Here is a 26,603-nt window from a genome sequence, read left to right as displayed (position 1 = left end):
AAGTTGGAGTTACCTATTTTTTATGGGGAAAATCCATACGGCTGGCTTTTTCACGCGAAGCGCTATTTTGAGATTAATGGCTTGCTTTCGACGGAGCGTCTACGAGCAGCTGTTGTCTGTTTAGAGGGTGATGCATTGGCGTGGTATTACTGGGAAGATGGCCGACGACCTTTTCGTAGTTGGGCAGAATTCAAAGAGCTCCTCCTATAACGTTTTCGATCGACTCAGGAGGGAACTTTACAGGAACAACTTTTATCGTTACATCAATCTTCTACTATTAAGGAATATTGTTGCCAATTCGAGGCGCTCTCCGCTCCCCTACGTGACCTGCCAGAATTAGTCCTTGAAGCAGCATTTGTTAATGGGTTGCGCCCAAATATCCAGGCCGAACTCCGACAGATGGAACCCATTGGGTTGATTAGGAAAATGGTTGTGGCCGAGAAAATTAAGGAGAAGAATCAGGCCTTATGGGCTTATCAATCAGGTTTATTTCCTCATGGGCCCACAACAACCCCCTCTGGTGCTCACTTTAATTCACGGGTTTTGCAAGTGACTATTTTTGCTGTCACCCGACCTGCACGTGCCGTGATTCCTCCTTCTTCTTCATCGGTCCCCATTATTAAGGCCCCACCACCTGCTTTCAAAAAAATGACCAATAAAGAGATGCAGCAGAAGCGTGCGAAGGGTCTATGCTTCCGTTGTGACGAGAAATACAGACCGGAACATCGTTGTGCTCAGAAATAATTTCAGGTTTTATGGGTTCAAGATGATGTAGAGGAAATTACTTCTAATGCATCTAATTTGGACAGCACTTCCGGGGACACTAAAATTGCTTCGGCTCTAGATTCAGCCGTGCTTTGTGTTTTTTCTCTTGTAGGCTTGTGTGCGGCTAATTCCCTTAAGGTGCGTGGACGCATTTTATCACGTGAGGTGGTCATATTGGTAGACTCAGGTGCATCCCACAATTTTATCTCCAAAGCTTTAGTGGAAGAATTGAAATTACCCCGCGCTCCTACACACGAGTTTGGAGTTCAGATGGGGAATGGCAATGAGGTGAGAACTTCTAGAGTCTGCCGTCAGGTTTGCCTCAACTTACCCGAATTGGATGTCATTGCTGATTTCTTTCCTTTAAAGTTGGGCTCTACGGATGTCATTCTTGGTTTTCCTTGGTTAGCATCCCTCGGGGACTCAATGATGAATTGGGGTAACATGTCTATGAAGCTCAACTTGGGGGGTGTCTGTGTGAAATTGTAGGGCGACCCTTCTCTCTGTTCTTCTCGGGTATCTTTGCATGCTATGATGCGTAACTTACAACATGAGGGACAAGGGATTTTGTTGGAACTAAAACAATTGCAGGTGGTGGATTCTTCATTGAACTTTGTCTTGCCTACATCCCTGCCAATTTCCGCTTTACTGGATGAGTTCAAAGATGTTTTTGATATGCCTACGAGTTTACCCCCTACTCGGGCTATGGAGCATGCTATTGTCTTGTAGGAAGGCACTTCCCCTATCTCTGTTCGTCCTTACAGATACCCTCAGTTCCAAAAAGATGAAATTGAACGTCTTGTCTCCGAGATGTTGGCTGCATGTATTATTCAGCCAAGTACAAGCCCCTACTCGAGCCCGGTCCTTTTAGTCAAGAAAAAAGACGGAAGTTGGCATTTTTGTGTTGATTACAGAGCCCTTAACTGTGCTACGGTTCCGGATAAGTTCCTCATTTTGGTTATCGAAGAACTTCTCGATAAGCTTCATGGTGCTTCTATTTTTAGCAAAATTGATCTTAAATCGGGCTACCATCAAATTCGTGTCCGCATTGAGGATATTCCCAAGACTGCATTTCGCACCCACGAGGGCCATTACGAATTCCTTGTCATGCCCTTCGGTCTCACCAATGCGCCATCGACTTTTCAGTCATTAATGAATACTATCTTCCGTGATTTCCTCTGTCGCTTTATGCTGGTATTTTTTGATGATATTCTTGTTTACAGTGGTTCCGAAGCTGCCCATTTGGATCACCTTCGATAGGTCTTCTCTGTGTTGTGCACCCACCATCTCTTTGCTAACTCAAAGAAATGTATCTTTGCTCAGCCTAGCATTGAATACCTGGCTCATATTATTAGTGTGGTTGTTGTTTCTGCCAACCCTTCTAAATTCCAGGCCGTGGTTGATTGGCCCCAACCATCTTCACTTAAAGTTCTTCGCGGTTTTTTGGGACTTACAGGCTATTATCGTCGTTTTGTGTGTAACTATAGTAAAATAGCATGGTCATTGACACAGCAGCTTAAAAATGATGCCTTCTCATGGAATGCGGAAGCTGAGAATGCCTTTCAGGAGTTGAAACGGGCTATGACGACCGTACCTGTGTTGGCCCTTCCGGATTTTTCCTAGTCCTTCTTGATCGAGACAGATGCATCCGGTGTGGGTCTCGGTGCGGTACTAATGCAGAATAATCGACCTATAGCTTTTTACAGCCACAATCTTAGTCCGTCTACACAGTCAAAATATGTTTACGAGCGTGAATTAATGACTATTTCTTTGCCATTAAAAAATGGTGCCCCTATCTTCTTGGAAGACACTTTATTGTTTGTAACGACCAGCGTAGTCTTAAGTATCTGTTGGAGCAGCGGGTTGTCGAAGGTGAGCATCACAAGTGGCTCCTTAAGCTTATGAATTATGATTTTGAGATTCAGTACAAACCAGATACCGAAAATGCCATGGCTGACGCTCTCTCCAGAGTTCCTGCCGAAATGCACTTAAATTCTCTTACAGTCCCTATTTTTCTTGATTTTGATGACCTTAAGGAGCAAGTTTATGCTGATCCTTTTCTGGCCAACATTAAGAATGCCATCCAGCATGATCCAGCTGCCTATCCTGCCTACTCTTTAGTTGGAATTCACCTTCATTATCATGATAAATTGGTTCTGCCGACTTCTTCCCCATTTATTCCCCTTACTTAAAGAGTTTCATTCTAGTGTTGTGGGAGGACACGCTGGAATCCTCCAGACATATCGGCGAATAGCAGCTGAATTTTACTAGCAGGGGATAAAGCGTTCTATCCAAGAGTTTGTGCAGGCCTGTGATGTGTGTCAACACAATAAATATGAAGCCATGTCTCCTGTTGGCCTTTTGCAACCTTTACCCATTCCTGAACAGATATGGGAGGATATTGCTATGGACTTTATTGAGACTCTTCCTAAGTCGAAGGGATTTGATACAATTATGGTGGTGGTCGATCGTCTCTCCAAGTATGCTCATTTCATCCCTCTCAGTCATCCTTTCTCAGGTCTCACGGTTGCTCAAGCTTTCTTACACAACATAGTTCATTTACATGGCATCCCCCGATCAATTGTGTCTGATCGTGATAAAGTCTTTATGAGTTTCTTTTGGCGCGAGCTTTTCACCTTGCAAGGTTCAGAATTGCATCGTAGTTCAGCTTACCATCCTCAGATGGTCAGTCGAAGGTGGTTAATCGTTGTTTAGAGACTTATTTGCGATGCTTTGTGGCTGATTCCCCCTCCCGCTAGTCTTCTTGGTTATCTTGGGCTGAATATAGCTATAATACCTCTTTTCACACTATTGCTGGCATGACACCTTTCAAGGTGGTTTATGGGCGCGATCCTCCTCCATTAATCCGCTATGAGCTTGGCTTTACGGCTAATGCTGATGTTGAAGTTGTTCTCCTTCATCGTGACGCTATACTTGGGGAGTTGCGTGCTCATCTACATCGTGCACAACAAAAGATGAAAGACTCGACTGATGCAAACCAACGTAATGTGAATTTTGATGTTGGGAATTTGGTGTATGTGAGAGTGTGACCTTATCACCAGCAGTCTCTAGCTTGCCAAGTCAATGAAAAGCTTGCCCCTTGTTTTTATGGACCATTTGCTATTGTGGAAAGAATTTGCGTTGTCGCTTATAAATTTCAACTTCCTCCAAATGCACGGATTCACCCAGTTTTTCATGTCTCGCAACTCAAAAAGGCGATTGGCAATCATATCTCTTCTCCTGTGATTCCTTCCACTCTGTCGGATGATATGGAGATGCTTGTGGAACTTGTGGCCGTTCAAGGGGTGCATCCATCCACTATGCCTGGAGTTACTGGTTCGGAAGTGCTTATTCATTGGCCAGACCTACCTGATTTTGAAGATTCTTGGGAGCCTTTTGACTTACTTCGAAACCAATTTCCTCATTTTAACCTTGAGGACAAGGTTAGACTTTGGGTGGCGGGTAATGATAGGCCCCCAATTAACCTTACGTATGCCAGGAAGAGGAAAGGTCAACAATCGGCTAAGGGGGGAAATAATTGAACAATTGAACACATGGGGGCAATTATAGCTGAAGGGAATAAGAAGAGTCTTGAGGCATTTATAGCTATGTCAGTTAGAAATAAGAAGAGTGTTGGGCATTTATAGAGGGAGTCAGTTATGCTGTGAAAAGAGTATAAGAAGGGGCTTTGGGGGATGGGGGGAGGTATGTTTTTTTGAGTGAAGAATATTGTAAGTGATTGGAAAAGCCGGCGGTCTCTCAAAGAACCGACCAACTGTTAATGTTTTCTTCTGAATGAATACCAGTCTCTTTTGTTGATGTTCGAGTTGTGTGACTTCTATTGTGAGTCTGAAAACTGTGTGTGAAATTTCGGGGTCATAACAGGTTACAAGTTGGGCTCCCCTATTTGAAGAATTTCAAGATTAACTGCATCGAATTTGGGTTAGGGGTTTGACCCATTGAAAAATTAACAAATTCTCAATCCAATCCAACCCAAATTGCACCCCTATAGTTCTGTTATAGGATCATTAGTAAACAAGCAAAAGGCATTGGGGTGGTATCTTAGAACCCATGAGCCACTTAGATGGTGTTTACGGCAAGTCTTTGTAGGTAGATCTTTTAATGGCGCAGTAGGTGAGAATACACTGAGCATTTGGAGTCTTGTCATTAAAGACCAAGACTGTTTGGTAAGCTCAGTGGTCTACCAGACTGTTAAAACAGCTAGAAAACCTATTTTCAGTGCGAAAAGATCAAAAGCTTCAGTTGAAGCTTCCCAATTTTTGGCCTTTTCAGTCTTTTCAGTTGCTTGTTTGTCTTCTGATGTTCCTGTCTACACGATACCAAACGATAAAAGACTAGTTTTTTTTTTTTGGTCTTTTGAACTTCCTACAGACGGAAAGACATACCAAAGACTGCCTTAATGTTCTTATTCAAATTGCAGATTGTAATCAAAGCTTAGCTTGAGAAGAGTGCAAATACAAATGTATACAGTGCACTCTTCCCAAACTGAGGCTCAGTTTGCACTGTACATATACATATTTCTATTTGCACTCTTCCCAAACTGAGTCCAAAGGTTGGCAAAGTGGCACAAGAGGCCTTCGTTATGCAATTATAATTTTGAAAAGAAAATTACATGGTAGACTACAGGGCAGATGTGGACGATTAAGGGGGGCATATATGATTTTGCTTTTTGAAATAAAAATAACTACCATATCAACAAAAACAGTAAGTGTGTAAATTTCAAGGATTAAATAGTCCTTTACTTAACTCCCTAAAATAAACAAATATGCTGTCATGTACCAGGGAAATTTACAACTAGAGTGGTTGATTAGGCTCAGTTTGGAAAGACTGTAAATACAAATATGTACAGTACAAAGCCTTGTATTTTGTATTTCTAAACCCATATTTGCATTTGTATTCATCCCAAACTGAGTGCTGGTGAGTAAGGGTGTTAATGGACCGGTTTTGAATTGGACCCTATCCAATCCAAAATCAATTTGGATGGATTGGACAGACCAGCAAGACATATTGAATTGGACCAATCCAGTCCAAAACATTTATTAGATTGGATTGGACTTGGTCCGTCTGCAACAAATTTATATTGAATTGGGTTGGATTAAGCCAATATCTGGTTCATTGATATAAAATAAGAATATATATATCAATGAATCGGGTTTGGGTTGAAATCAATCTAAATCAAAATGAATTTAAATAAATTGAACGGTCCGACCGATCCAAATTGATCCAAAACATTCATTGGATTTAATTGGACCTGCTCCATTTATAATAGACTCACATTAGACTGGGTCGAATTAGACCAAATCCACACCCCTACGTGGTGAGTGCAATCAACTAGAATATTCATATCTAGCCAGGTTGTGAATCTCTAGCTGACCCTACTTTTTATGAGCTTGGGTAATGAGACTCAATTCTAATCAGCAAACAATTTGAGTTTAAGGCTCAATTTGGAAAGCGTGTAAATAAGTGCAAATACAAGGTTTAGAATCGGCATACAAATAAGAGCTTGGGTTCCAGCTGACTGCACTCTCACCGGCAATGGCTGAGGCTAGGCATAATGTTAGAGTCTTTATACATTAATAGGCCAATATGCATATAACTATGGTTTGTAAGATACTGAAAGTAATTTTAGGTTGCCAATCAAAGGGAAATGAGTAGAAAATGTTGAACAGTAGCCCAAAATAAATTTGGAAAAAAGATTTAGGATTTTTGAGGTTTTGATTGTTTTTTAGGCTAATAAAATTAGGGCATTTAATAATTAAAAATCTTGGTTAAAAGAAATATTATTATTTCTTAGAGAATAGCAGTTATCAGTAGTAAATGCCACATTCACCAAATAAATTTTTAAGCAAGTATAAAAATTAAAATGCATTAGCAAAAAAAAAAAAAAAACTAAAATGGAATAGAGCAATTTAAAAGAGAATTTTACTCATTTCTAAACATGCAAAATATGTTGTCTTTTGCTACCTTGTTTCCTCTTTTCTTTTCTTTTCATTTTTTTCCCTGATTTAATCAGGAAGAAGTGGGGATAAAGGGGTAAAAGGAGGAGGGAATAAGGGAATAGGAGAGAGATTATTTTAGTTTCTTTAACTTTTGTTTTATCTTATATGCTCTTTATACTTGAAGTAGTAAAAGTTAGAGCTATGATTTAGTCTAAATAAGAAAAACTTAATAATTTAATATCTTGAACTTCAAAATGTGTGTATGATTATATACAAATTTTTGGTGGGGTGTGTGCATGTTCATATAAGCATAATACATTCTAATATCTAATAATAGATTGTCTTATTGTAATATTGTATTAGTTAATAGACATTGGACAATAGTAGTGACAGAGTGGATCCATGTTCATAGATAGTAGGGGTTATTTGCTTAAAAATATTAATTACTATGGGATTTGCTTATCTTTAATACTACTTTCTATGTGTTAATTTAGTGTATTTGGAACTTAAAAAAAAAAAAAAAAAAAAAAAAACTAATTTATGTGATCGTATAGATAAGGTCAAATCCTACATGGGAAATTTAAATACAAGTCAAATAACTTTAAATAACAATTGAAAATAAGTATAATCTTCAAAGCATGCATCTCATTTTATAATTGTCTTTTTATTTTGAATGCATATAATATCTAGAAGAATGAATCTAAATGGATGGTTTTTTATGTGAAGCTCCCCCTCACTTCTCTGGTATTCTCTTAGAGCCCCTTTGGGAGGGCTTCTGAAGTGATTGAGCTGTGTTGATTGAATTGCTTTCGAAAACCTATCTATGATAGTTTTGCCAGAAAGTCGATTTTTCAGCTTATTTAAGCTTTTTTCTTTTCAACTTTCCAGATTTTTATCAAAAACAGTTTGGCAATATTCTGGGTTTTTTGGTTCATATAGCACCAGAAGCCGCTTCATGAAAGCCCTTCCAAACAGGCACTTAAACTTAACCTGACATTTAGGTACCTCCACCGTTGATTGGTTGTGAAATGAGAGAATATAAAAAAAGGGGACAAAATGAACAGGCGTATTTTTATAATAAAATGTTGGTTGATAGGTTGTTTACTCAGTCAAGGTTAATTTTGTCATTAAGTCTTAGTTTGGAAGGAATACAATGCAAATATATAGAGTGCAAAGCTTAGATTGGAAAGAGTATAAATACAAATACACATAATGACACAAAATAAGACAAATTACAAGGTTTTGCACTGTACATCCAAACTAGGCCTTGTAATTTGTATTGTTTTGTATGTATTTATATTGAATATATTTATATTTGGGTAAATTTCTTAAATTACCCTTATGGTTTAGCCAATTGATTAATTGTATTTTTACTGTTTGAAAATTGACTAACCCTACCCCTACTGTTTCTAACAATTGACTAACTCTACCTTCGTTAATATTTAACACTTGATATATTTTTTAACCCAATTTTACCCTCACCTCTCTCCCCTTTTCCCTTTCTCTCTCTCTCCCCTTCTTTTTCCTGTTGGATTGGGTTTAGATTTCACCAATATGAGGGTTTCACCGCGCTCTTCGTCTTGTTAAAGCTGCAAAATGTGATCATCAGAGGATCCGATCGATCCATGAGAAATCAAAAGAGCTTGCTTGCAAACTCTTGTTTGGCCTCCCCATCTATTGAAGATGCTGAAGCAGCTAGATCTCTAAGTTCTGATAGGCTCCTTCCCAATTGCAAAGCCACCTTCAGTTCAAACAGCTCCCCATTTCTCTATTCTCTATGTCCTTTTCCTCCAAAGTGGAAGGTTATTCAAGGCTTGAATAGGAAATGAAGCAGAATCTTGTTCACTGCGTTGTTCTTCTACGAGTTCAAACAACTCCTTCAGTTCAAACAATTCCCCATGAAGTTGCTTGAATAGCCTTGCCGCATTGCGTTGTTCTTCTACGAGTTGCGATGGCTGAATCTTGTTCATCACCAGCAACATCCCTGTAGCTGCCGTATATAATAGAGTACATGAGAGCTTTAGTGCGGCAAGTGGCGCTCCCGTTCCAGCTGTTTCTGCTAGCCCGACCATCGTTGCAGCGGTGATGGTGATTGTATTAATGGAGGTGAGAAGGAGGTGGTTCCAGTTATTCCGCTGCTCCTGGATGTTGGCATGCATCTCCGCCCTGTCTGCAGCAGCTTCCATGATTGCATAAAGCTCCGCAATGACCGTAGACTTGGAGTTAACATCAAGATCATCTCTCGTGGTTTTGGTAGCAACTTTAGTGTCAAAAGGCTTCGTTTCTGTCTGGGTAATGGTTGTGGCTGTTGTGTATCCACTTCTCAACCAAGTCCGTAGTCCGAATCTTTGGAAAAGAAAGAGAACTTGGTTGGAGTTTTGGGGTATTAAGAGTAGCCGATACTCTTCTTCGTCGTGAAGATGATGACAAGGAGGAAGAGCACAGGAGACTGGTAGTTCGAAGAGTAGCCATGCTATGTTGACGGCCTGATGCTCACAGTTTGCCATTTTTTTTTGGCTTCCAAAGTTATGGTTGTTGTTCTGCAATTGGGTTTGAGAGGATTTTTGGTTGTCAGCAGAAAGATGAGATGATGGAGAAGATTTTTGGTTGATAAAAACAGACCACTGTTTCTTGGAAACTACCGGCACAATAATGTGATCGACGAAGACCCGTTTGAATTTGGAATACAAGCATCCAGAGTCCGGCGAGATTCCGATCAAAAACAGCTCAAATGGCTGGCAAATCATTGGGAAGTAAAAAATGTGCACGAAGTAAAAAATCCGCACAGTGTGCACGAAGTAAAAAATGAAGAATGGGAACTAAGAGAGGTTACAGAGCGAAATCGATGAACTGGTCCATACAGTTTTTCGTCAAATCCGCACAGTGAACAGGCGTACCTTCCCACGGTCACCCACTTCAATCGTCCTCTCCTAGAGCGTCATTAAAAGTCACGCTTTCAAGCCTTCATCTCAGACCTCTCCCTCTGCCTCTGGTCTCTCTCCTTTCTCCGTTCTCAGACCTCTGGTCTCTTTCTCCGTTCTTAGACTCCATCAAAACACAGTTTGGGATTTCTTTGGATGTTTAAATTGTTTTATTTTGAAATTTTGAAGAAGCATAAAGGATAAAATAGACTTTTTCGTGTTTATGTTATTGGGTGCTAACGGTAAATATTAGTCAATTGTCAGAAAAAGTAAGAATACACTTAATCAATTAACTAAATTATAAAGATAGTTTAAAAAATTTACTCTATATATTTATACTCCTTCCAAACTGAGCTTTGCACTCTAGGTATTTATACTTTTACTCTTCCAAACTGAGTGTAAATAAATATTAATGTGCATTCTGTCACAATAGCTCACAGAGACATGAGGAAAATAGGTATCTTAAAATTAAAAGTGTCTAACAAGGAAGAAAGTTTCTGGAGGTATCGAAAAATCAAGGTAAGCTTAAGAAAATCCCAGAAAAGTGAGGAGGAGTTTAAGATAAAAGCTCTTAAATGTATAAAATTTAAATTCCATCTCACCAAACATCTGTAAATTTGAGTCGTAACAGTTTAGCAAACAGCACCAATTGACCCAATCCTACTAGATATAGTCAATTAAAGTTTTCATTAACTTGGATTAGAGATCCCTAAGATTAATCACTAAGCTTAGTCAAAAGGATTTAGAGATAACAATGGATATTGTCTAACTAATCAATCAATCAATTAGATAACCGATATTCAAAAGAACCAAAAAAAAAAAAGACAAATAAGTCGAAATTCCTTTACTTTGGCTGGATTAATGTTCAGTTCTTCCTTTAGTATGTTTTGCATGGGGCAAGGCCGGTTATGTCATCCCCTATAATCATTTTTCTCTCTTTTGATAATGGTCAATAAAATTTCAAAGTGGTCACCCCTTCACCCAGAATAAACTTCGGGATTTAAAAAAAAAAAAAAAACAACAAAGTCAATCTCTTTCTTAATGGAGTGTCAAAATCAAACATGTAAATTGGTGTTCTTCAATGTGATTTGTTTTTCTGGTTCGAGTAGCAGAAATTGATGTTCTTTAATGTGATTTGTTTTTCTGGTTCGAGTAGCAGAAATTGATGTTCTTTAATGTGATTTGTTTTTCTGGTTCGAGTTCCAGAAACAAATTAAAGCCATGTAGTTTGAAAATAAATTGATTCTTAATACAATAGCATAGGTTTTTGTTGTATGTATTGTTTTGTTTTCATAAAAAATGTATTTTTTAATTTCTGATTTGAAAAAAAAAAACATGTTTTCATCTAATCTCCTATCATGTTTTAGTAATGTCTGTATCTCTACATTTGATTTTATTTTAAAAACCATCATTTTTATAGTTAACGTAAAAGGTTTAAAAAAACACAGTTCAAGAACATGTTTCAGTTTTTTTGGGTTCGACCTGGATGGACCTTTCCTTATCTAAGACCTCACACACATAAATGCTTGATCAGTTCCAAGACAGCCCATTGCTGATTTCTTTAACATAAAACTTCTTAAGTTGGACCAAGGTTCAAAATATGTATCGGTATTGTTTTTTTTTTTTTTTTTTTTTCAAAACCAGTTTAGGGGGGGCGGTTTAAGGTTCCTCCACCCTCTGAATCGGTCAAAACCCCAATACACTCTTTGTAGGGATATGTCGGGGAGCTCCCGAAATGATACGTATGAGATTTCTCATAAATCACCAATTTCTGAGATCATTGATTTTTTTAGAAATCAGAGAAATTGTTTGTTTGGCACCATCGATGCCATGTAAGCCGATTTCTGAAGAATCAGCAATGAGCTTGTCTGGTAATGATTATTAACATGATTTTTATTTCATGGAAACTATCTCCCTTATCCACATCAGATGACACGTCATCCAAAAATTTGGAATCAGCCTGAAAAGAGGAATCATAAAAAATGATGATTCCTTTTTTAGGCCCAATTTCAATAATCATTTTCAAGCAATTTGTCGATTTCTGAGAAATCAACCGACCAAACAGCAAATTCAATCACTGATACATCTTTGCCGATTTCTAAGAAATCGGCAATAGTACCAAATATCACCATTAATACATCCTGGATTAACCTCATCTTATATAAACAACAATCGAATCTAAAGACGGTAAAAATTTATAGCACCTATATTCATAATGAAGGTGGTTATATTGTTTATTTGATTATAATTTTAACCAAGAGGGATTGATTTGGGCACACCCCATCTTTTATTAAAGAGGCACAGCCATGCCCCACAAGCATAACTTGGGTGAACTGATTTAGCCAACACCCCATTTTTTATAAATTGCGGATATTCCAAGTGAAAAGACATTGGATAATGGGCCTAATGATCTTTCATATTCCAAATGAAAAGACCAACATAGCCTCGTTTTTTATAATATATGAATAAGGTTCTGAAATTCGGGTGTGCTCAGGTTAAGCATTTCTTAAATTTGGCCCAGACAGAGGTGAGGCCGGGTTTTTGCAATGCCCAAAGAATGGTTCAGCTTGTTAATGATACCACTACTATATGTAAATGGACAGAAAACATGTACAGGGATGAAGTCATAGCTCTTTACAATTTTTTGTGCAATATGTACTATATATTTATGCACAGAGAGACATCTTAGCACACAAGATAGTAAGGAGGGAACAGAGCTGCTTTTTTTTTAATAGACAAAAACTCTCTTCCGAGTATAACTTAAACCCTCCAAAGAGAGAAACAAGGAAATAAAAGAAACAATTAAGTTACAGCTTAGCCCAAAACATTGCTTCCCTTTCTATCCCTTGTTTAGCTAATCTATCCGCCAAAGAGTTAACTAATCTCTTAACCCAATGCATCCTGATTTTCATCTCCCGCACCAGCCACCTGAATTTCCTCTTTTTATTTCTGTAATTCCATAAACCGCAGTTGTCTTTAATCAGCCACCCTATCACCACCTCCGAATCCCCTTCAATTATGAGTTTCCTGACATTCAACTCCTTAGCTTTCTGAACTCCTTCCATAACTGCCAAGATCTCAGCTCTAAGGGAATCCCCCTCCCCAATTGGGCCTGAGAACAGGGCAGAAATGACAATGTTCTCATCCCTAAAAACACCTCCAATCCTTGATTGTCATGGGTTCCCCCTACAACTCCCATCAAAATTTAACTTTAAGAAGCAAACAAGTGGGGGAGTCCAAGACACCCTTATTACTGGTTTGATCTTAGTGCAGTTTGCAATTTCACCCCACTTTCTCAGTATGTCTTCCATTGTGTAGTCTGTAAATAGCTCTAGTGATTTCAGCCACTGTACTGCCCTTATGTGGATCACAGTCTTCACATCTTCAGCCCCTCTCTCATTTTCTGAGAAGATCCTAGTATTTCTTTCTTTCCATAATGTCCAGCATACTGCAGCCCTCAAACCTCTCTTCATAGTCCTTCCCCTTTTCATGTGCCACCTAAAGAAGGAAAGGGAAAAAAGGCTCTACAGGTCTGATGAAGGGCTCCATCTACAGCCAAAGAGAGAACAAGCCCACTCTCAAATTGACTTTGCAAATTGTCAAGACACCAGTAAGTGAAAACCAGTCTCCCCATCCGCTTTGCAAAGAATACACCAATGAGGTGACAAACAAGTATTGGGTCTCTTCTTTTGGAGCAAATCCTCAGTGTTGAATCTTTCCAATAGGCTTTCCAACAAAAACCACCAACCCTAGGAGGAATCGGTCTGCACCAAACCTCACTAACGGGGAAAGGAGAGGTTGCAGGACTAGTGGACTGGCAAAGGACTTTGAAGAATGAAGCACAAGAAAATGAGCCCGTGGGGGTAGGGGTCCAAATTCTAGAGTCCACCATAGAAGGGTCCAAGAAAACAATATCAAGAAGTTCAAAGATGTTCGAAATACAATCAAGGTCTAAGTCCCTCACAGCCCTCCTCAAACCCAGGTTCCACCTAAACCCCAAACTAGAAGAGGAAAGGGTGATGAAAGAAGAAACTGGCTCATCTTTAAATTCGGATAGAGCATACAAAGAAGGAAACTATTCCTTAAGAGGAATATTCCCCACCCAAATATGTTCCTAGAATTTTATGGCATTACCTGAATTCAAATCATACCTGAGATGAGGGGAGAAGACTAGAAGCAAATCATGAATGGCTTTCCAAGGTGAAGTGCTTGTGGTCCTTGCTCTGATTCCAACATCCCATCCATCTTGATCCAGCCCATGTATGTTTGCCACTATTCTAGCCCATAGCTTATGCTGCTCCAGAGGGAACCTCCACAACCATTTCCCAAGAAGGGTCGAATTCCTTATCCCAATGTTCCCAAGCCCCAAACCCCCATAGTTTTTACTTCTGGTCACCACCTTCCAGCTAACCCTATGGTCCCTCTTCTCCTCTCCCAGCTCCCAAAGGAAACCTCTCATAAACCTCTCCAACCTACTAGAAACCTTCATTGGAATCTTAAACACTAAAAGAAAATAAATTGGTAAGTTTGCTAGCGTGGCCTTAATTAGTGTAATCCTACCACCCAGAGAGAGAATTCTTCTTTCATGATACAAGTCTTTTTTCAAATCTTTCCACCACCGGGTTCTAAAAACTCTCCCTCTTAGGATTATCTCCTAGGGGCAGTCCTAAATAGTTCAGAGGCCACCCTGATACACACCCAGTACTTCTACACTCTCCCTTAACTCTCTCTCCTCCAGATTCACCCCCACTACACAACTCTTCCCAAAGTTCACCTTCAAATTTGGCACATGCTCATATAGTTGAATTACCAATTTCGGATTCCTTATGAAGCTCACATTACCTCCTTCAAAAAACAAGATTGTATCATGAGCAAACTATAAGTGAGAGATTGGGATGTTCTCCCTTCCAACCCTCCAACATCTAATGAGACCCCTAGAATCTGCCCTATAGATCAACTTCCTCAAAACATCAGCAACCAGTAAAAACAAAAATGGAGATAAGGGGTCTCCCTACCTTATACCCCTAGTGGCTGAGAAGAAATCCACCACTGTCCCATTCATTAGCACTGAATAATGATAATTCCGAACACAACCCATGATCTATTTACACCATCTGACCCTAAACCCCATTTTGATCATAACCTTCCTTAAGAACTCCCAATCCACCATATCATAAGATTTCTCCAAATCCAACTTACACATCACCCCCTTCTTTTTATCCTTCTTGAAATTCTCCACACTTTCATTGGCAATGAAGATTCAATCTGTGATTTGTCTTCCACTTACAAAGGCACCTTGATGTTGTTCAATTATGCCTAGCAATACCCTCTTCAACCTCAATGATAGCACATTTGCAATGATCTTGTGCAAACTATTTACCAGATTGATTAGTCTGAAATCCCTTGGATGCAATGCTTCTTTCTTTTTGGGAATCAAAGCTATAAAAGTAGAATTCACCCCCGGATTAACAATTCCTCTCCTATGAAATTCCTCAAAAACCAAGAGAATATCATCTTTCAAAATATCCCAACAGTCCTAATAAAAAGTCATTGTGAACCCATCCGGCCCTAGAGCTTTTGTTCTATCCATAGAAAACACAGCCTCCTTAATTTCTTTCAAGTTAAACTTCCTTTCCAAACTCCTATTATCTCCCCCTACATTTGCCCAATCCAGATCTTCAACCCACACCCTTCCATTTACAGGTCTTCTTATAATAGATTTAAAATGTTCCACACATGCCCCGGCTATCTCCTCTTGTTGAGTTAATTCAATTCCATCCACCACCAGTTTGGAAATGAAATTTCTCTTTTTTCTTCCATCTGCCAAAGAATGAAAGTACCTGATGTTCCTGTCTCCCTCTTGCAACCATTTGCACCTAGATTTTTGCCTCCAACTTATATTCTCCTTATGAAGGCAATCCTCTAACTTGGAACAGAGTTGTTGTTCCAAGTTCCAACTTCCAACCAATGTTTTAAAAACTGACTCAGAACCAAAATCGCTTTGGCCATGGTATCCAAGTCAATGGTTCAATCATCTAGTTCAAACATACAGCCCATTCCAATTTAATAAATAAATAAATCATTAAAACAAAAAAGGCCAAAAACCATTGTTCAGATTGAACAAATCAGACAGTTCAACCGCCAGATCAGTGAATCACTGACCAAATCAACGGTTTTTTACCAAAAAACAGGTTAAGGGTGAAACAGAACTGATTACCTGGACATTTCCCAGGCTGAACAGTCCGACCATCCAGGTCAACAACGTTCAAAAACACTGGTTCCAACTCCCCCGTCATGAACTGATGTACAGACTTTCCAAAGTTTAACAAGAAACACCTTGATCGTCCCTCTTAAATCTTAATCAGGTGATAAATGATTCGCATCAATACGTTGAACCACCTGAACCTCTATGTGTATGTGTGTGTTACATGGCCCTATCCAACCACATTCCAAAAATTAGGAGCCTTTCAAATATATCTCAAACATAAATTAGGCAACCAATCTCTAATTAATTTAAATGAACAAGAAACTGATTGTGCAAAGGATTTTGGGAAAGGAGAAAAAACTATAAATACACTAAAAAAAATATGATTCACTGGTGTAGATAATTCTTTTCACTGGACCGGTGCACCAAAATCAGGTGAGCCAGGCCCATACCCCGTGAAGTGTGAACTTTGTGAATCAAACCGATATTGAAAATTTTCATCTGCCTGTGAAAGTATTAGCAGAACAATATGGTCTTGCCCAAGACCTCTGGGTTCCATGTGGGCATTAATATATTGACCACTTGGATTTTGGAGAGATGTTACAAGAAAGGTCATTCAACCCACTATCGACCATGTCAAAGCTTAACGGTGGAATTCTTTCTTAGCATCCTATCATGGTTCAGCATGGCACCCACGCTCTCAACCACCAAAATGATCTGTAAAATACATCCAGCATTAAGTTATGATGGTAAAGCATGAATCGCAACAATGTAGGAAAGTGTGCATTTTCATTTTGCAATAAAATGCAAGTAACAGCTACATCCACTGCCAATTTTGCCTTCTTTGCCTTTAATTTGCTCCTTGCTTCAAATATCTAACTATCATTTTTTATGTTCCAAATGCTTAGAAAATACCCCCTTGGAAGCTCTGTAATTCTAAATGTATGCTTTAGTCTTGCATCAATTTTAAAACATACCTTCAGTTCACTCAGAACTTGCATGCATCTAGCGATGCAATGGGGTTGGTCTATATGTCAGACAAAAGATGCATATTACTGTTTTTTCAGCCTATGTCCCCTAGATAGCCATTGTTCATATTACTACCCATGCCAAAGCCTTGAGTTCGACCTTGCAAACATCTAGCAATATGGTAGAACCCACTTCTCCTAGAGACATTTTCATATGACTACTTGTGTCAATACCATACTTCCTCGTATAAGCCAGCATTTGAGGCTGCTTTACCCAGAGCTTATAGCTCCTAAATAAACCAGTGTTTTGAAAACTGCATACACCAATAAGCAGCCTCAAACCACTGCATACACCACCTGCAGCCAAATAAGTAGAGGGAATCATACCCAAATGCTAGTAACAAATGAACAGGAGATTAGTAAATGGTGAGTTCCTTTTATTATTTTCTTATTTTTTTGTGTTCAATCAACCTGCAAGTCAGTGGACATTCTTGAACTTTGAAGACCTCAAAATCTGAACCAACAAGCAAGGAAGAACTTGAAGATTTTATCCAATCAACACACAAGAGAAACCAAGGTATGTCTTCTTTTTTTCTTTTCTTCTTTTTCTGGGACAAAAAAAGATGCTCCACGTCTTCCTTTTTTCTGAAGGTTATTGTATTTATTGATATTGAAAGCCAATTACATCACCCTATGTACAAAGAGAATCTGTACAATGGGAATATACAAAAAACATGAGAAGTTACCCAAAGAAAGGTCCAAGTTGCAATAAAAGCTGGATACCATGAAATATCCTTTGTATACCCAACCAAGAACACAGTAAACCTATAAGATTACTCAACTTTATCTAAATCATATTACTTGTTATCAAATATGCAATGGTCTCTTTCCTTCCAATATAGTCCACAAAATAGCAGCCAGTAGAGTCTTTCATAACAAGTTACCCCTTCTATTCAGTCCCATTGACCACCCTTGCAGAAGCTGAAAAACTGACTCAGGTGGGCAAAAGCAAACCAAAGCAGGACCATGCCATTTGTCCATATCTGGTGAGAAAAGCTGCAGTGAACAAAGAGTTGATTGGAGGACTCGGGGGCCTCATTACATAAAGAACACAGGAATAGGATGCTTAACCCTTCTTTTTATTTTCTTAGTTTTTTCCTTTCCTTTTCCCTAGGGCAAACAAGGGCTCATCCTCCATATTTTCTCAGCTTCTCCTTTTTCTTCTCATATTTTGATATGACGTTTATACTTATTGATGAGGAGTATTCGTAATTAGTAGTGAAAGATGACTGTTGGTTGCTATGAAACCACATGATTTACATTTGAAGGTAAAATGGTATTGTATTAAAGGAGGGAGAGAGCCCTTCACACAAAAGGATACTTACAAAGCTTATATAAATACCTCTAAGTGTGTCACTATGTTTACACTAATATCAAACAAAAAAATCTATTCCCAAATAATTCCGTACCATTTGTTACACATATGACCTCTACAGATGCTAACAAATTCCTTGTGGATGTTGGCCCAAAAGATGATGAGTCTCTCCATCTTACCAATCAAAACTTCAGTTAGCACTTGCTTGTTAGAAAAAATTCTTTGATTCTGCTTGTAAGCCAAGCAACTGTGTCCAGGAAATGGTGGCCAAGCCTCCGAAAGTCCAAGGCAGTGGTGGTAACCGTGGTATAAGAGAGAGAGAGAGAGAGAGAGAGAGAGAGAGAGAGAAGGGAGAGGAAAAAAGAGTCTCGGTTTAGTTAAAGGTCTCATGAATATGTGGTTAGTGGGTACCCATATGGGTATGGGCCCTATTTATGGTTTAATAGAAATGGTGTAGAGATAATAGGAGATAATGATTTAGAAAAATGAAACTGTAAATGTTAAAAGAATTGAGGATAGAATAATTTTAATTAGACTTGTGTTAGGTGAGGAAATCACAAACATAATTAGTACTTATGCACCTCAAGAGGGTTTAGAAGAAAACATCAAAAGGCAATTTTGGGAAAACTTAGAAGGATTAATCCAAGAAATTCCAAATGAAGAGAAGATTTCATAGGAGGAGACTTAAATGGGCATCTAGGGAAAAGGAGTGTAGGATATGATATGGTATATGGAGGATTTGGATTTGAGGAGAAGAATGAATCAAGAAGCACAATATTAGATTTTGCAGTAGCTTATGGCAATTTTAAACACCTTTTTTCAAAAGAAGGATGAACACTTGATAACATTTAAAAGTGGATCAAACATAAGTCAAATAGATTTTTTCCTTGCTAGGAAAGCAAAACGAATGATGTGTAAAGATTGCAAAGTTATTTTAGAAGAAATCTTAACAATAAATTAGTGGTGGTAGATGTGCACATTAGGAAATGGAAGAGAAATAGGGAAGAAAATAAGTCCCCCAAAATTAGGTGGGAAAACCTAAAAGGAGAAAAACTAACTCAATTTAGAAATAAATTGATAAAAAAAAAAGAATTGGAATTTAGACGGAAAAATTAATGATATTTCACTTGAAATGGAAAACAACATAAATAAATTAGCAAGAGGATCTTAAGAGAATTTAAAGGGAAATGGAAAAGTACTAAAGAAACTTAGTAGTGGAAGAAAGAAGTTCAAAATATAATCAAATTAAAACAACCATGTTACAAAGAATGGCAAAAACCTAAAAATGCAAAAATTGGAAAAAAATATATAAAACCATAAGAAAGTTAGTCAAAAAGAAAGTGAATAAAGCTAAATGTATGGCATATGATGAGCTTTACTATAAATTAGACACTAAAGAGGGAGAAAAAGGAATGTATAAACTAGCAAAGCTAAGGGAAAGGAAAGGCAAGGATTTAAACCATGTTAGGTGCATTAAAGATGAAGATCAAAGAGTCTTAGTAAAAGATGAAGAAATCAAACAAAGATGGAAAAACTATTTCAAAAAATTATTAAATGAACAACAGGGAGAGGGTGCTGATAGAAGAGAAGCAAGCAATACTAAGTGTTAAAAATAATACATACATTCATAGAGTTAAACCTATTGAAGTAAAAGAGGCACTACGCTGCCCTTTTTAAAAGAAAAGAGGATGCCTAATGATTGGAGAAATAGAAATATGGTGCCTATATTTAAGAACAAAGGTGATATACAAATTTGTAATAACTATCAAGGCATTAAACTCATGAGCCACGCTAAGAAATTTAGGGAGAGAATAATTGAACAAAGATTACAACAAGTGTATCAAAGAACCAATTTGGCTTTATGCCAAGGAGATCAACCATGAAGATTAATCATAGAAACTTCATATGGTGTTCATTGATCTAAGAAAGGCCTATGATAAAATTCCTAGAGAGATCATATGGTGGGTCTTAGAAAAGAAAGGGGGTTCAAAATAGGTCTATAGATCGAATTAAGGATATGTATGGGGGGGGGAACCAATGTTAGAACACTAGTGGGAGAGACTTCAGATTTTACAGTTAAGATGAGTCTTCACCAGCGTTCAGCACTTAGACCTTACCTATTTGCAGTGATCATAGAATGAATTGACTAAATAGATTCAGGAAGAAGTTCCATGTAATGAAGGATTAAATGCAAAACTAAGCTTATGGACAAATGCCCCGAAAACAAGAGGTCTTAAAATAAGTAGAACTAAAACAGAGTATATGAAATGTAACTTTAATAATAATAAGAGGGTAAATCAAGACACACTTAGGATTGGAAACCAAGAGATAACTCAATATGACCATTTCTGGGCCAAGATTTCTCAGCCGAGGACATACTTAGGAATTGGGGAGTGGTGGCTGCTACAACTCTATAAAACCTATTGTGCAGGAAATGCAGTCCCCTCCAACACAACAAAGAATAAAGTTGAACTTTGATGGGAGCTCTAGAGGCAACCCAGGGCCTTCAGGTATAGGAGGAGTATTCATAGATGGAGATAGAAGAATTGTTGCTATGTTCTCTGAGCCAATAGGGGTGGGAGATTCATTGCGAGCAGAAGTGATGGCTCTACTTCAAGGTGTAAAATATGTCAAGAAATTGGGATTACACCAAGTGGAGATAAAAGGAGATTCTAAATTGTTAATGGACTGGCTGCAATCAGGCAAGTTGGGAGCATGGATGTATCAACAGCCCATACGGGAAATTCTCAAATATAACAAGGGAGCTTGATGCAGGCTTCAAGTGGAAAAGAAGATCAGCTAATGGTTTGGCGGATACCTTAGCCAAACAAGGGACAGTGAGGGAAAGTTTGTTCTGGGCAGTTCGGTAATTCAAATTACTTGGGCCCAACTCCTATCTTAGGGGTTGACAATTGTATCTTAATTTTACAGTAATGAAGTTACCATTTCCAATCAAAAAAAATGTGACCATTTCTGGTACCTTGGTTCAATAATTCATAACAAGGAAGAGATTGAGGAGGATGTCACTCAAATAAATAGAGCAAGTTGGGAAAAATGGAGGGGTGCATCTGGACCTTTGTGTGATAGGAGAATACCACTTACATTAAAAGGAAATTTCTATAAAACGGTTGTAAGGCCGGCTATGTTGTATGGAGTAGAGTGTTGGGCAATCAAGAAACATGTTAAGAAAATAAGTGTGGCAGAAATGTGAAAGCTAAGATGGGTGAGTGGAAAAACTATAAAGGATAGGATCGTTAATAAAGCCATCTGGAGAAACCTAGGAGTAGCTCCAATAAGTGATAAAATAAGAGAGAATAGGCTAAGATGGTTTGGTCCACAATTGTTAAGCAAGGCATCGCTAAGGAACCCACCTAGGTGACTAGGCGCCCTTGGTTGGGCACCTCACCCAAGCACCTTGACTTTTAGCAACTAGGCACCCACCTAGGCGACAAAAATGACAAGGCAGGTGCCTTTTATAATATCATTTATATTGTTGTATCTTATTAATGTATATGTTAATACATTTTATTATATGCTATATATATCAATTGTACTTTTCTTTAATGTTTTACTATTGAAATTTAAAAGATCAAAGGGTTTTGAGGAGAGAAAAAGAAAGAGGAAAGAAAAGTAAAATTATAAAGAGGTTCTGTTTTTTTTCTATTCCCTCTCTAATTAAATAAAACAGAAACTCCATCCTTGTTATTTTCTATTTTACTTTCCATCTTGAATATTTGTCATATAAAGCTTTTCTTTAGCTACTAACTGATACGAAATTTCTCTATTAAATCCTTATTGTAGTAGTCTTGTTTTTGAAAATAATGAAACTAATATATGCAAAATATTTTTATCTTTTAGATATGATGATTTGCCACGAAATTTAATTTTCTTAATAAAGAGAATTGCTATTTTTTTAATTAATATACATGTTGAATGGTATATAAAACTAGGGAACTAGCCATAAGTTAGATTTTTGTATTATAAAATTTTTATCGCCTAGGCAACTAGGCGCCCCAATGTCACCTAGAATTGCCTAAACACCTTGAAAACTATGGTTTGGTCACGTGCATTGAAGACCACCAACAACTCTAGTTAGAAGAAGTGATTTGTTACAAGTGGAAGGGGATAGAAGAGATAGGAGTAGACCAAATAGGACATGGGTAGTAGTAAGAAATGATTTAAGCACTAATAATTTAACAGTGGATATGGTTTTAAACAGTGATTTAAAAGGCGTGCCTTAGACGAGGCGCATTTTGGGGTATGTGCCTCGCCCAAGTCCTAGGTGCACCCCTTTCAAAAGGCACACGCCTAGGCATGCGCCTTGCACCTCAGCCTAGGCGTGCGCCTTTTTAAAATTTTGCGCTTTTTGCTTTTTTTTTTTAGTTTAACGGCTGGGTACAAGGGCGAATACATAGACTTGTTCGGGCTTGGCTCGAGGGGCATGATACAAAGGCGACTCATAGAATCAAGAATGCAATATGTTTTACATCACATTAGCTACTTGAAGCAATGCAATTAAGGGAAAAAAGAGATTGTGGGTTTTACATGCTTGAAAATGCTTTATGTGTTTGCTTTTATTTTTAAATTTTCATTTGAATACACTTTACATGTTATGTTTATGTAATTTAATTTAGATAATAGGTTTTTCAAAACATTTATTTTAAATTTTAAGTTTATATTTTTTATTTACATTATGTTTAATATTTTTTAAATTTTTTGCACTTTTTTTTAATTTTTTAGCTTTTTTTGAATTTTCTGACTTTTCTATTTTTAGCTTTTTTTTGTAGTTTTGCACCTTGTGCCTCAAGTGCAAATTAACCCTTGCGCTTTTAGAGCACTGGTTTTAAATAGAGTGGATTGGCGAAACAGGATTCATGTAGTCGAGACCCCATATAGTTGGAATAAGGCATGGATGATGATGATGATGACCTCCATATTTTGGAATCATCCCATATTTTATTTTTGCCTATTTTGCCCTTCAATTATTTTTTTTATCAATAGCATCATCTTCATTAAATTAAGAGATTTTTGCCCTTCAATTATCATTCTAGAATCTGAACTAATCCAGTCTGACTCAGGTTTTTGTGCTGAGTCAGCTGTTAATGCACTTATATAAATTCATTGTCTTGCACTGCTCAACCCATACTAACAGATGGACACAGGCACCAATTTCCATAGGGTTCCGCCTCTGATGCTGAGACCCTTCAAAGATCAGGCTAAGAATAGTGTACCTAAATCCCTTGGCACAACCCACTGATTCCTAAACAATTTCTGAAAATGGCTCCAATGGTTTAAAGTTCTTTACAATGGATCATATGTAAAGTTCCTTCACAAGAAGGATACCTTGGATGGAATGCCTATATTTCACTTCCAAGGGATGTCACCTTCATTTCTCTCCAACAACACTTGTAAAATGATTTAATCAAGCATCTGCCTGACTTTTCAAACTGCCACCATCTTCTTTCTTGATCTTGTACCTACAATTTCATCTGATTTAGATCTCCCATCAAGGAAACCAACTCTCCAACTTCCCAATCATGCATGCTCTTTCTTAAAAACTCTCATAAGACAGTCGACCCACTCTTACATTAATAGAAAAGTACTTTGTGTTACAAAAGTACCCCTGTCTATGTTAATTTCTTGACTGGAGTGTCCAGCTTTATTAAAGGAAATTCCTTAAGTACCAAACTACCCAAGTACATAATATAAATCACTCTTTCAACACTCTCCCTCAAGCTGGTGTGTATATGTCATATAGACCCAGCTTGCTAGAAACAAAGTCAATCCAAGGGTCGTGGAGGGCCTTGGTCCACAAATCTGCTAGTTGATCTCCAATCTTCACAAATGAGTGTTTACATCAGTACATCACCACTTTGAACCTTCTCCCTTACAAAATGGCAGTCCACTTCAATATGTTTTGTCCTCTCATGAAAGATAGGATTTGATGCCTTCATATTATCAATATGCAAGTGCATGGGTAGTTTCACAGGAATTCCTATCTCATGAAGAATACTTTTAAGTCATACTAGCTCCCCTATTGCTTTTCCAAGATATAACATATAAGATAACCACCTAAAAGGTACAGTACCCTGTGGTAGGCCATCTGTCTGTAGGTTACTCTGCCCAATCTACATCTGTAAATCCTAACACAGTCAAGTGTCCATGATCTCTATATATAACTCCAATGCCCGGTGGTGCCTTCAGATACCGTATAATCTTGAATACTACCACAAGATGAGGAATACAAGGAGAACTCAAAAATAGGCTTACAACTCCAATGGCAAAAGAAATATCTGGACGTGTAGCAACTGGTTTACACCCTCTCATCCTTGTCTCCTCAAGTAGATCCAGAGCATACTTGTGTTGTGAAAGTGAGATCTCTATAGCTGATCTCATAACCTCTATCCTAAAAGAATACCAAAGTTTACCTAAATCCTTAATATGAAATCTCTCTTATAAAAACAACTTTAACTTTTTGATATCTTGTGAATCACTCCCTATTATCACAATCAGTGTTTTAAAAGGCATGGGAGGCGTATGCCTAGACACGCACCTCCAGTCAAGATGCCCCCAAAACACCCTGAGGCATATGCCAGAGGTGTTAATACATCTGAGGCGTACGCCTTAGCTGCAAGATGCCCCATAAGCCCTTTGCATGAGGCGTGCTAGAGGTGTACTCCTCATGTGCCTCACACACACCTCATAAAAAATAAAAAGAAAAAAATTTAAAAAAAAAAAGGAATGGAAAAGGGAAACAAAAGAAAAAGTAAGAAAGAAAGAGAAGGAAAAAAGAAAAAAAGAAAGAAAAGAAAAGGGAAGGGAAGAGAAGAGAAGGGGAAAGAAAGTTTTGGCAAGGGACTCTGCCCCCAAACCCCCCTTGGCTAAGGGGCATCGCCACCTAGACCCCCTCCCCCCAAACCCTTTTCAATGCTCCGAGAACCCCCTATTTGCTAATGTTGTTCATTCATTCATCCTAATAAAACATCTTCTTAGAAAGCAATTAAAATTATAAAATCATTATTTTTGTGAGAACTAAGAATTTAAGACCCTATCATGGACTTGCTTGGGCTTGCCTTGAGGGACGTCGCACAAAGGCAGCTCGTAGAATCAAGAATATAATATGTTTTACATCACATTAGCTACTTGAAGTAATGCAATTGAGGAAAAAAAGAGATTGTGGGTTTTATATGCTTGTAAAGGTTTTATATGTTTGATTTTATTTTTAAATTCTCATTTGAATATGCTTTACATGTTATGTTTATGTATTTTAATTTTAGACAATAGGATTTTTAAAACATTTATTTTAAAATTTAAGTTTATATTTTTTATTAATATTATCTTTATTTTTTATTTTTTTATTTTTTTGGAATTTTTTGAATTTTCTAACTTTTTCATTTTTTAGCATTTGTTTTTGTAATTTTGCGCCTTGCTTAAAAAAGGCACGCGCCTCGCCTTGCACCTCGAGCACAAATTGACCCCTACGCCTTTTTTGCGCCTTGTGCTTTTAAAACACTAGTTGATGTGAAGAATGCTTTCCTAAATGGTGCTCCAAGAAGAAGTTTTCATGGATCCACCTCCAGGATTTGATATGAAAGGGAAGGTATGCAAGTTGAAGAGAGCTTTGTATGGCTTAAAGCAATCTCGAGGGTTTGGTCTGAGAGACTTTGCAAGGCTATGAAGAATGTGGGAGATAAGCAAAGTAATGTTGATCACACTTTGTTTTACAAGAAGGCAAATGGCAGGTTGACTACTCTAATTGTGTATGTTGATGATATGGTAATTACTGGAAATGATACAGAAGAGATTAAAAGGTTGAAAGATTTCTTAGCATCAAAATTTGAGATTAAGGATTTGGGTCCTAAGGTACTTCCACAAGATAGAAGTTGCAAAGTCCAAGGGAGGAATATATATTTGCCAATGGAAGTATGCTTTAGAATTATTATTGAAGGAGACAAGGAAATTGGGGAGTAGATTTGTGGATACTCCAACTGAACAAAGCCACAAGTTGCAAAAAGGTGGTGAAGATGAGTTGTTTGTAGATAGAGAGTGGTAACAACGTTTGGTTGGTAAACTTTTGTATCCATCTCTCACTAGGCCTGATATTGCTTATGTAGTACATATTGTAAGTCAATTTATGCATGCACCCAAAATCTCTCATATGAGAGTTGTTGAATGGATCCTAAGGTATCTCAAGACTTATCTAGGGAAGGGATTGCTTTTTAGGAAGCATGATAAAATTTGTGTTGAAGCCTTCCTAGTTGCTGATTGGACAGGGTCTACTGGAGATAGAAGATCTAGAACTGGATATTGCACTTTTATTGGTGGAAAACTTGGTTACCTGGAGAAGCAAAAAACATACAGTAGTGGTAGATCTAGTGTTGAGGCTGACTACATGGCAATGATTTAAAA

At 37.9% G+C, this 26,603-nt stretch overlaps 3 protein-coding genes across 7 annotated transcripts in view; 1 reads left to right on the top strand and 2 right to left on the bottom strand.

Moving 5' to 3' along the window:
* The first annotated feature begins 3,108 nt into the window (after positions 1–3,108).
* LOC109115855 (uncharacterized) lies at positions 3,109–5,224 on the top strand. The gene is made up of 4 exons (XM_019200329.2): positions 3,109–3,450; positions 3,600–3,799; positions 3,899–4,208; positions 5,207–5,224. Exons 1-4 carry the CDS (start codon positions 3,109–3,111, stop codon positions 5,222–5,224), a joined length of 870 nt encoding a protein of 289 aa, XP_019055874.2.
* Positions 5,225–7,889: 2,665 nt separating this feature from the next.
* LOC109115854 (uncharacterized) lies at positions 7,890–9,863 on the bottom strand. The gene has a single exon (XM_019200327.2). It carries the CDS (start codon positions 9,470–9,472, stop codon positions 8,501–8,503), a length of 972 nt encoding a protein of 323 aa, XP_019055872.2. The 5' UTR covers positions 9,473–9,863; the 3' UTR covers positions 7,890–8,500.
* Positions 9,864–16,120: 6,257 nt separating this feature from the next.
* The window catches only part of LOC104612717 (uncharacterized), a 42,821-nt gene continuing 32,338 nt past the window's right edge, over positions 16,121–26,603 (bottom strand). Inside the window, exon 14 of one of the 5 annotated variants that reach the window (XM_010280261.3) lies at positions 16,121–16,568. In XM_010280261.3, the coding sequence (XP_010278563.1) occupies positions 16,488–16,568 (81 nt within the window). In that variant the 3' untranslated portion in view covers positions 16,121–16,487. Of the gene's footprint in view, positions 16,569–17,387; positions 17,876–26,603 lie in introns of those variants that run through there. The other 4 variants (XM_010280260.3, XM_088889550.1, XM_088889551.1 and 1 more) reach the window with 4 other exon arrangements.

Source organism: Nelumbo nucifera, chromosome 6, assembly GCF_055504915.1.
Source record: "Nelumbo nucifera cultivar China Antique chromosome 6, China Antique-T2T, whole genome shotgun sequence".
Taxonomy (NCBI): Eukaryota; Viridiplantae; Streptophyta; class Magnoliopsida; order Proteales; family Nelumbonaceae; genus Nelumbo; species Nelumbo nucifera.
This window is presented reverse-complemented; position numbering and strand designations above follow the sequence as displayed.

Bases quoted from the DNA above. Each gene is read 5' to 3' on its own strand.
- LOC109115854 (XM_019200327.2), bottom strand. From the start codon at position 9,472: ATGATTTGCCAGCCATTTGAGCTGTTTTTGATCGGAATCTCGCCGGAC.
- LOC109115855 (XM_019200329.2), top strand. From the start codon at position 3,109: ATGTCTCCTGTTGGCCTTTTGCAACCTTTACCCATTCCTGAACAGATA. The intron at 3,451-3,599 runs GTCAGTCGAAGG...ACACCTTTCAAG, and splicing joins CAGCTTACCATCCTCAGATG to GTGGTTTATGGGCGCGATCC. The intron at 3,800-3,898 runs GTATGTGAGAGT...TATTGTGGAAAG, and splicing joins TTTGATGTTGGGAATTTGGT to AATTTGCGTTGTCGCTTATA.